General features: G+C 36.7%; 1 protein-coding gene and 1 pseudogene across 1 annotated transcript; one reads left to right on the forward strand and one right to left on the reverse strand.

Moving 5' to 3' along the window:
• The first annotated feature begins 705 nt into the window (after positions 1-705).
• Positions 706-1,726, forward strand: LOC149099149 (uncharacterized). The gene is made up of 3 exons (XM_089276771.1): positions 706-773; positions 1,038-1,265; positions 1,441-1,726. Exons 1-3 carry the CDS (start codon positions 706-708, stop codon positions 1,724-1,726), a joined length of 582 nt encoding a protein of 193 aa, XP_089132897.1.
• Positions 1,727-7,943: 6,217 nt separating this feature from the next.
• LOC149099150 (uncharacterized) lies at positions 7,944-10,640 on the reverse strand (annotated as a pseudogene).
• Between the last annotated feature and the right edge of the window lie 910 nt (positions 10,641-11,550).

Here is an 11,550-nt window from a genome sequence, read left to right on the forward strand (position 1 = left end):
ACAATGACCATTTACATATGTACAAAATAAAGAGAAAGCTGCTGTTATTTTGAAATATAATTTTTTAATGTTCTGTATCTCAGGTGGATTTGACGGAATGAATCTGCAAGGTTTTGACAAAGCAATGTTGGATGCAGGCACTGGGTTGACACGTGCCTCCTTAACTGGAGAGTGAAAGCAGTCAGTAGGAGATGCAGAAAGGATGCTGTCTTTCCTAGTTGCAAAATTTTTGCATGAACATGGCTACATACAGGAAGCAAAATACATTGATATAATTGCAGGTTAGCACTCCTTCACCAAGTTCAAAAGGACCTTTCTTGTAAACCTGGGTTGTATGCTTATCTTCTCCTTAAGCCATGCCAACTACACCCACCTGGGAAAGCTGCCAGAGGGTGTAATTTTTAGCCTGTGTATATAATTTTCCAACACAAAAAAGAAAGCTAACAATTAACAAATCATCGCTTAGGCTGAAACAGTGTAGATCAGCGCTAAACCCTTGAACAATGCTCCTTTTCTTACTTGATCTCTTCTCCCAGTTTTCTGTCTAAGAAATAGGGTTCTGCTGTCATGTCTACTCTGATGATAAAGAATATTATATTGTTTAAACCTCATGAGTCCCAGTTCTTTGCAGGATGGCATGAGGCAGCTGACGGGAGAGGACTCTCTGAGTTGGAGTGATACAAGCGCAACTATGAAATGCTGAACATGATATTAGATGAGTGGATACCATGGCATAAGGAGAACCCAGACCTTTCAACTGTTGATGTCAACAAGTATGTTCATTTAAATATGCAAATGTACATACACAATTAGGACTAATGGTTCAATACTTAACTGTATCAAAAAGGAAAAATGAATCAAAACTTGAAATCTACTTGCATTGTACATGCTTTATTACTGTGTTGTTCTTATAAATAAAACATTTAAAAGAAAAATTTTAGAACGCCTTTTTCTCAAAAATCCAGGTGTTATGTTAAGTTTAAGCCAGAAGGAATTGAATAACTTAATAATTTGTGTTGCTTTGTGGTAATTTGTAGGCCAATCAAAGGGATTTGTGGATTTTCACGAGAGACCGTCATTGCAGTCACCACCAACATTGAGAGCATTGAATTCCGCAGAAGAGAGAATGGCATTCATGGCTTTGAAGAACATCCACGTGCTGGCACAACAGATGATGTTGAAGCTTTCTTTGCACTGCTGCATTGTTTCCTAGGTCTCATTTTTACTTTGAAGGAATTTAAAGCTCTCTGGAGGAAACTGGTGAGGTGAGGAAAAACAAGTTAATATTATTGATATTAATAATAATAATAATAACAATAATAATATTATTATTATTGTTATTGATATTAATAATAATAATAATAATTATAATATTATTATTGTTATTGTTATGGTTATTGTTATAGTTATTATTGTTATATTTCTTCTTAATGTCATCAGGGAATTTACTAAGAGAATCGGAGATGACCTCCCATTTTACTACTGGACAGCAAATGAAAGATACAGAGAATGGGAAGAAGTATTGCCTTCTTTCAATGAAGCACCAGATGTGCCAGACAACATTGATGCTTCTGAACATCCCCTCAGGCTCCATCGTCTGACCTTGAGCAGAAGAGAAGACTCTTCTATCTTCACAGCAAGCCATAGCTTTCTTCCTGCCCGAAACCAGACAACAATTCACCAGAGGCTTCATAGGCCTGAAGGACAACTACCCCCCAACTTGTGATAGTGGTCCTACTGAATAAACTTAATTAATATAGTCAGGGCTGTCAATAAGTTGCAAAGCAGTGGTATTATGAAAATCTTTTGTTTATCCTAAGCAGCAATGTTGTGTTATGGGTTGTGGCCCTTGATGACAACCCTACTATAATGTCTATATCCATTTTTTTTTTTGGTTGGCAGCAATAATTTACACAGTTTCGCCTGGCCAATAAGTTTATAATCAATAAATGATTTCAATGTTAAAATTACATAATACAGTAACCAGCAATTGATGACAGTGTTAAAATAACATAATACCGTAATCAATAAATGATTCCAATGCTTTTAATAACATAATCCTTCTACATGTAAAGTACCACAAAAATTGTTCCAAAAAGGGAGCAGGGAGTGAAAATTGTTTATCAAAATCCTTGGAGTCAAAGTTTGTAATAGTTTTGAGATTAAATATCCAAGCACAAGTCACTGTTATATTGGTTGTTGTTATCATTCTTGCCCCACCGACCTTTCTTGGTAATTGTTACTGCAGAGTAAAGTCTAAAGTCTCTGATTTTCGGTATCCATCGTCTCCTTATGAAGCACAACTTGTAGTCAGTAATTTCATCCCATTTGATGGCTTTTGTCAACTTTGGAATTTTCTCCACTCCACAGTACCCAATGACAAGCCAAACTCCATTGCACAGAACTTCAAATGTGATGGCATTTTTGTCTGTCAAATTGCTTGTTTCAAAAGAGGCTCTAACTGGGACATATTCCTTTGTAGATTTCAGTTCCAAAGCTTTTTCTAGGGCATCCTGATATTTAGTTGCCCAGAATGACCCTTTAACATTGAACGATTCTGAGAAGTACTCCACCTCATCGGGATCAGACTGGTGATCATCCAGATCAACAGAGTTGTCTTCTTGCTCATCCCCTTCAGCAAAACATTCGTCTTTGCTGATTACAGGGCTACCCTCTTCACTACGATCTGACAATAATTCGGTAAAAGTCTCGGAATTCAGTGCCACTAAGCAGTAAGTTGTCGAAGTAGAACAGTTACAGTGGTATTCGTCGATTTCCACTGGTGGTAAATGATTGTCAAGTGGAGAGTCTTTTATCACACTCGGTCTCACGTACTGAGCGGTGGGAGCAGGTATTAATTCGAAAGACCAAAGCAATGATCTCGTCAGTCCATCTCCTGTAAGATCACTTGGGTCAAGACACTGTAAAAAAGGAACAAGCAGGAGGGTCATGAATTTTACCATTATTTTAGCATGTCTTCTAGCTGATTTAAATTAAGCTTACTGTTTTACAAAAGACCGCACACCTCAGCGATGCGATGCCGCGTAGCTAAAACACAAAAGCAACTCCGGAGATCACTTGTCTCAGTTAACAAGCCTAAAAAAAAAGATCACAGAATCTTGAGAACTTACCGTGATATCACAAGAAGAACTTATTTGTATCAGCACAGGGCTTCTTACCTCAGCGAATAATTCATCCGCCAACGAATTGTCAACAACTGCAGGGATGAGAGCTCTTCTTCGTTCGTCCATGCTTTCCACATAGCTTATATGTACTTCCCAACAGACCAACGAAACACAAGTAAAACCCTTCACCATAACGGCAAAATTCTCCTTGGAAACGCAGTGAATATAAACTAAATCGCTACTCTTGAAAGCATAAGCCACGGAATCCAAACAAGTGTGAAAGCATGCCATGGTTTCTTCGCAAGAGCGTGGAACATATGATGATGTCACGTACGCAGTGATAATATAAGTCTCAACGAGGTGCATCATGGGATACTATTCGAATGTCGTCTGGTTAGTCTCTTAAGTGTAGCTCATTTATATTTCTAAACTGTACTAGTATTTATGCCCGTCTTCGTACTTTCATTTTCTATTTTTTTTCCTTAAGTTTTTCTCTGGCTGAAGCCTTTGTTGTTGTTTGTTAGCATAGCTATTGTGCATTAAGAATAGGTGTTAGGTTTTATTCAGTAGAATATTATTAAATTCATCAAAATCTTATCATTGAAGCGAAGGGCATTGTTTTTGTATCTCAAGAATCAAAAAGCAGATTTCTATTGTCTTCAGGAAACCTATTCGTTAAAGGAAGATGAAGTCCCTTGGGCTTCAGAATGGGGTGGGAAAATACTTTTCTCACACGGTACAAAACATTCCAAAGGTACTTGCATATTGTAGAGGCCAAACTCTTTGTTCTCTTTAGAGGGTCTGTCTATTGATCCAAACGGTAGATTGGTTATTGCAAAAATCAAGCTAGGTGACAAAGATTTTTTTCTAGCTTCCGTTTATGCTCCATGTGATTCCCAACAGTAAACTTTGTTTACACAGAACTTATGTACAGATATCGTCTCTAAAGCAAACACGTCCAGAACTATAATCACTGGTGACTGGAACACCACTCTTCATTCAATAGATAAACGTGGAGGGTGACAATGGCAAGAAACAAGTTACAGGAATTCTCTTCTTAGTTTTATGGACAAATTAGGTCTTGTTGTTTATCGAGTCCTACAACCCAAAAAGGCATTTACATATGAATCAAAATCTCTGAAGCTTAAATCTAGAATTGACTTTTTTCTCATTGCACAGTCTTTAAAGTCAAACATAAGAACAGCTGAAATCCACTCCTCAATTGCTCCAGACCACAAGGCCATTTACTTGAGTGTAGAAATCAACGATGCGTTTCATTGCAGCCCAGGCATGTGGAAATTCAATAACCAATTATTAGAAGACGAAAACTATGTTCAGCTTATCACAGGATGTTTACCGAGAATTTTATCAAAGTATCAAGAAGTTGAGAGCCACCAACTTTTATGGGAGCTTATTAAGATGGAGTTTTGCTCTGAAACCATATCATACTCGAAAGCAAAACGCAAGGAATTTAAAAACAGGGAAACTTATCTTCAGGGAAAACTCGATGCCCTTGATAATGAAATATGTCATGGAAAAAACCACTTCAACCAACCACTGTTAGATGAATATGAATCCATCAAGACAGAACTCAAAGATATTTACGGAAAAAAAGGCAAAGAAGCCATGTTCCATTCAAAAGCGCACTGGATTGGAAAAGGTGAGAAACCTACCAATTATTTTTTCAATTTAGAAAAGCGAAACTTTGAGAAAAGAGTTATTGCACAGTTAAAACTTGAGAATGGCGAGATTATTTCAGACATGAAACAAATCAACCAAGAAATAGAATTATTTTATAGCGATTTACTAGAAACAAAATCATCCGGCTTTCTTTCCACAAATTTCAGAGAGAACTTTTTTGCCTTTGTTGAGGACTTAGACATTCCCAAATTGTCTTTTGAGGAATCAGTGTCTCTTGAATCTGACCTGACACTTGATGAGCTAAAGAACGTCTTAACATCCTTTCAGAACAACAAATCCCCTGGGGAGGATGGCTTTTCCAAAGAATTTTACGAAACATTCTTCGACCTAATTGGCACACATCTCCTTAATTCATATAATGAAGCTTTTACCAAAGGACAATTGTGAATATCTCAAAGGCATGGCGTTATCTGTTTGATACCAAAAGACGACTCCTGCCTTATTGAGCTGTCCAATTGGCGACCGCTAACTCTCTTAAACGTTGATTACAAAATCTTGGCAAAAGCAATTTGCCAAAGAATTCAGTCAATACTGTCTTCGATTATACACTCTGATCAAACAGGCTTCATTAAAGGTAGATTCATTGGCCAAAATGTTCGGCTTTTAAATGATATCATGGAATATACAGAGGCTAAAAAACTCCCAGGCATCCTACTTTTTATTGATTTTTGTAAAGCCTTCGACACCATTGAATAGAATTTTATCCACAAGTGTATTGAATTATACAACTTTGGTCCAAATATTACAAAATGGATGTCCATTCTTTATAATAATGTTGAAAGTGGCATGATGAATGCGGGTTTCATGACTAATTACTTCAAAGTCTCTCAAGGTGTCCGTCAAGGGTGTTCCCTGAGTCCTCTTTTGTTTGTGTTAGCGGTTGAATGCTAGCCCTCAAAATACACCAAAACCAACTCTGCCGGGGCATCGAACTCCCAAGTGGACAGAACGCTAAGATTTCACAGTTTGCGGATGATACAACCCTGATTCTTGAAGATACCATGTCACTTAGAAATGCCATGAATATAGTTAATTCATTCGGAGTATTGTCCGGTTTGCAATTAAATAAAAAGAAAACAAAAGCCTTGTGGATTGGTGCTTCGAGCAAAAATAAGATAGAGCCTTTAAAATTCCAGTGTCCAAAAGATCCCATAAAATTCCTTGGAACTTACCTTTCCCACGATGCAGCTGCCAACAACAACAATAATTTTTATGTCAAAATAAGGAAAATGGAAATGAAGCGTAATATATGGCGGTCGCGGGACCTGACGCTCTTTCGAAGAACTATGCTAGCAAAATCTTTAGGTCTGTCTCAGCTAATCTATACTGCCTCCATGCTTTCTGTCCCAGAAATAGCGATACAACAAACCCAAAGTAAACTGTTTGCTTTTCTATAGAAGAATAAGAGAGATAAGATCAAGCGACAGGTTCTGTTCCGCCCCTTATCTAAGGGTGGGCTAAGCTTTCCCTGCTTCAGGACTGCTATAAAAGCGCTACGTCTCAGTTGGATAAGTAGACTCTTAAATAACACTCATGACACCTGGACGGCAATCCCAAATTACTACTTTGATAAACATGGCAGGCTCCTTTTTCTTCTAAACTGTAATTACAGTGTCAAGAATTTAGACAGAAAAATCCGTCTCTTTTATCGAGAACTCCTTGATCACTTTCAAGAACCGCGTAGCAATTACGAAGATCCCTTGAAACGCAAATTCATTTTGTGGAACAACCGAGATATAACTATAGAAAACAAATCAGTCTTTTGCAAGGCGTGGTGGGATAGTAATGTTCTTTTTGTGCAAGACTTGCTGAACAATCAAGGTAATTATCTTTCACCACAAGAATTCAGCGATAAATATAACATCAAAGTTAACTTTCTGCAATACTACCACATCACCTCAGCTATTCCCGCTTATCTCAAAAGTTACACATCAGTTCATATGGACCTTGGGGATCTGAATTCATTTTCGAAAACTTCGATTTCCAACTATCTAAAGATATCACTCTTAATTCAAAGAAAACTTTCTGCAAGCAGTTTTATAAACTTTTTGTAGAGGAAATCAAAACAGAACCTACTGCTATTAAATCATGGCAGAAAAATTGTCCTGAAGTTGCTGACAATTGGGTGAACTGTATCCAAAACAATTATAAAATCACTCAGGATAATAAGTTAAGACAATTCTATTTCAAGTTGTTGCACAGAATACTAGTCACTAATAAAGAACTTAATCGATTTGGAATAACTGACTGTGCCAAATGTGTTCTGTGGGATGAAAATGACTCTATTGAACATGCATTCTTTGATTGTCAATCTCTCTTGAAATTAGGTGATGAGTCTCTTCAATGGTTCAATAGTTTACACCAAATCAATGTCAACCTAACCCCGCTACAATGCTTTCTCAATTTACCAACACCAATCTTGGTGTCATCTGCAGATGGAAATCTAATACACTGGAACATTTATGCAAATCATTTGCATATAACAAAAATAATAAGGGTATCAAAACTGAACCCTGTGGTACTCCACATGGAATTTGCTGTGCACCAGATTCCACATGGCCTAGTGAAACAAACTGGCTCCTATGAGATAAGTAGGAAGAAAACCGTTCATGTGCAATGCCTCTAATACCATAGTATTCCAACTTATCAAGTTGGACATGGTGATCCACAGTATCAAAGGCCTTACCCAAATCTATGAAGATACCACATGAATAATTCTTAGTGTCAATAGCCTTTTGGATTTTATCTATCATAAGAATAAGGGCATGAAATGTGGAATGACAAGCGAAATCCAAATTGTTGGTCAAAAATAGTAGAAGATTTCTCAAAGTACTTAATTAATCTGTTATACATCAATCTCTCAAGAATCTTATTAAATATAGATAACAATGAGATAGGACAATAGTTTGTTACCACGAGAGGTGAGCCTTTTTTGTAGACTGGAATAACTTTTGCAACTTTAAAATGATCAGGAACATTGCCTGATGTAAAAAAACAATTATAAAGGATTCAAGAGGGCAAGAAATACAGTTCTTTAAAACTTTCAAGAGGACTACTGGAATACTAAAAGGTCCAGTTGACTTATTAGGATTCAAATTATTTATAATTTCTATGATGTCAAAATAAATTAGTAACTGGTAAAAGAAAGAAACTTGATCTACTGGGAGTATCAAGATAAACTTTATGTGTATAAGCTCCACAAATGGGAATTTGAGCTGCTAATCTCCAGCCAATAGTTGCAAAATAGTTATTAAATTCACTTGCTATTGCTTCAGTATCAGTAATCACTTGATTGTCTTTAACAATCCTTTTGGACTTGAAGAATTCTTTTGGCTTAAGAGTAACAAGTTGCCTTATACCTTTCCACACATTTTTGACATTGCTCTGATTTGCTAAAAGATAATTGTGGTAGTGAAGCTTTTTGCTAAGTCGTAGTAAACCTGTAAGTTTGTTTCTATAGATTTTATATTTGTAGTGACTAGTAGTAGATTTAGTTCTAATAAATTGTCTGTATAAAGTATTCTTATAACTCATAGACTTTCTAAGTGCCTTAGTTATCCAAGGTTTAGAATTGAATTTCACCTCCCTACAGGAGAGTTTTTGTAATGGAAAGTGTTTATTTACAATTTCACAGCACTTAGAAAAGAAAACCTCAAATAGCTGATTGACATTCTGAGATTCACCAAATACATCTAGCCACTGGATTGATGCAAAGTAATTCAGAACAAGTTCTTCATTAATGTTGGAAAAATCTTGTTTGTAGATTTTATCTTTTGAGTCAGGTAACATAGTAATTTCATTTACAATTAAACAGTTGGGTAAATGGTCACTAAGGTCATAAATTACATTACCACTAATAGTAAGAAAATCAAGGGAATTAAAGAAAATATTGTCAATTAAAGTTGCAGTATGGCAAGTTATTGTAGTTGGCTTAATGATATAACGTCCATAAAAATTGGTACTCATAGTATTTATAAACTCCTCAGTAGGTTTATGGGTTTCAAAATTCAGAAGATTAACATTGAAGTCGCCTAATAGAGCAGAGTTTTCCTTCTCCATTTATAATATCAATACATGAAAATTGCTTACTCAAAAATGTTTTTAAATTTGAATTTGGATGTCTGTAGAAAATGCCACAAAGAATATTTTTACTAGAATTATTTACAATTTCTACCCAAAGAATTTCACATTCATCAATACTTGAGCTCAAATCAGCCCTTACATGGAAATTGATTTCATTACAAATAAATGCTCCAACCCCCCCCCCCCCCTGCCTTTAGGCTAGTTGGTTGGGAAATAAATGTCTAGCCAGAAGATGATGAACTATTGCCTGATCAGTATAATTATTAATCCAAGTTTCAGTGAGACGAAACAGAGTCAACAGTAAGCTCAAGTCAGCCAACATTTGGGTTAAGTGATCAAAATTAGCATTTAGGCTTCTTATATTACAATTTAAAACAGAGAATGATGTTAATGGATATGAATTTTGAATATCAGCACAGTTGCAAACATCGTTAACAGAGTAATAATCAAAATTTACCTTAGAAGGTATATTTGTATCAGGATTGGAAGCTGTAAGTTGAGGAATGTTATTTAGCTCTGAAATCACTTGAAGGCGAGGTAGATCTTCACAATTTATACCAGCCATTCAGTGAAAGTCATCCTGTATCTGTTCCATTTGAATCTGCACTTGAAATCTGAGTGACTGTTAAACATTCCTCCATTCCAGTCGATAGAGATGGCTTTAGTTTTGCTTCCAGTTTAGCCAGGTCTTTGAAGGAACAAATTTCAACTGCAGGACTGGCATCATCGTTACGAAGAAAAATGTTTCCATAAAAGGCCCAGATATATCAAAACCCAAATTTCTTCTTGAATTCGTTAGATTTATGGAAAAGTTCCCTTCTAGATGGAGTTAAGCTTTCTTGAATAAAGATCTTGTTTTCTCCTTGTCTGCCCAGACCAATGTCATCAATGGTTAAATTCTTCAACTTGGATCTTGCTTTGTAAAGGTCATCCCTCACATGACTACAAGTGAATTTAGCGATTATGCGAGAAATCGCACTGTCACTTTTAATTCTGTGTGATATTGAGATATCTTTATCTTCGATACAAACATCAAAGATTGAGCCAACTTTTTTTAACAATTTCATTTGTATCTTCACCTGAAGAAGTGGGAACTCCTCTGATTTCCAGGCAATCATGCCTTATGTATTGTTCTTGTTCATCATGTGCTGACTTCATTTGGTTGAGACCATTTGACACGCAGGAGTTCTCTTGCCTGAGAAACTGATTTTCCTTAGCTAATTCGGCGTTTGTATTTTCCAGAGCAGCTATTTTCTTTTTCATTTCGTCAAAGCCATTCAAGATGAAATCCATAGAAGACCGTAAGGGTTCAAGCTTTGTATCTAGCAACGAGGCTAGCTTGGTATCAAACATATCATCCAATGCCGACTTGATTGCAGCTTTCAGCGCCACTTGCTCAATCACCATAGATAAAGGTTGTCAATTTAAACTTATACCATTCTAAATAATAAAGTGAAGAACTAGTAAATTGATAAAAACCAAAACATTTTTGGGACAAAGTAGAAATCCGCCATGACAGCATAACAACTGCTGACCAATTCGCATAACAACTGCGGACCAATTCTGTTGCACTTTAATAAATAGATTAAGAAGGCCAAAGGCTCCAATTACAATATGTGATCTAAATGAGTACATCTCATCTTCCAGGGAACTAGATAAGAGACCCACCACATACACTGACTACACTGAGTGCCAGATGCCCATAACTATTACAAGAAAAGAAGACTGCAGTCATTTACCTGAAAATAACTCTCTCCTTGGACCTCCATCATATACAGCTGGCTCCCCTGAAAAAAGCAACTTTCAGTGTTGACTTAGGTTGGATCTTGGTTGACATAGCCGATTTGAAATCTGGCCACATAAACTTCCTTCTTATGGTTAGGCATTTTACATCTGTTGATAACAACTGTGCAGACAGGGTTGCAATTTGTTACTTGAGGACTTTCTTTTGCTGGTAGCCAGTTAATTCTTGTGCCGTTGCAGGCTCAGCATTACAACAGTGTCGGTGAAGCATCAGGGATGTCACATTGATCGTTGGTATCATCTAGTAACCACATTGAGCAGTTATCAGCATGTTCCTTGATCTGTTCAACAGGATGTAGTGAAACGCAAATAGGGCAGCTTATCAGTCTTTGTTGCTCTTTTTCTTTATTTTCATCAGATGCCTCTGTTGTCAACAGTGTCGAACACGCCATTCTGTTTTCACCTTGCTCTTGACCAGGTGAAGGTGAAGTTGCACTTGATTTTACAAAGTTTATTTGGGCTTGGTTTTGCATGCTGTTGTTGTTGCCGTTGCTATTACTTGGAATAGGTGGAAACTCTCTTGCCTTCTCACTGGATTCACCACTGTCTAAATCCAAGTCAAAATCACCAAGAACACTATCAAAGTAGTCAGATGATGAACACAAATAGAACATGACCCTTGAATAAGGTTTATCTATTTCTTCTTTGTACCTCTTAAGGGTGAAAGGCTCATTGAAACCAGGTAGGGTACCCACTTTATTTTTATCAGCGCACGGTACCTGATGAAATGCCTTCTTGTCACTTTGGATAACAGCTTTATGAAAACCGCTATGCTTCTCGACAGCTTTTTCTATAGGGTCTTCGGAAGTTATATTTGGTGTAACATTTATCGGAAGTG

The sequence above is a fragment of the Orbicella faveolata genome, unplaced genomic scaffold (genome assembly GCF_042242905.1).
Source record: "Orbicella faveolata isolate gen_17 unplaced genomic scaffold, um_ofav_v1 contig_46, whole genome shotgun sequence".
Lineage (NCBI taxonomy): Eukaryota > Metazoa > Cnidaria > Anthozoa > Scleractinia > Merulinidae > Orbicella > Orbicella faveolata.

What these genes read in the sequence shown, in the direction of transcription:
- LOC149099149 (XM_089276771.1), top strand. Translation starts at nt 706, where the DNA reads ATGATATTAGATGAGTGGATACCATGGCATAAGGAGAACCCAGACCTT. An exon ending in TCAACTGTTGATGTCAACAA is followed by an intron (nt 774 to 1,037) that starts GTATGTTCATTT and finishes GGTAATTTGTAG; the next exon opens with GCCAATCAAAGGGATTTGTG. An exon ending in CTCTGGAGGAAACTGGTGAG is followed by an intron (nt 1,266 to 1,440) that starts GTGAGGAAAAAC and finishes TAATGTCATCAG; the next exon opens with GGAATTTACTAAGAGAATCG.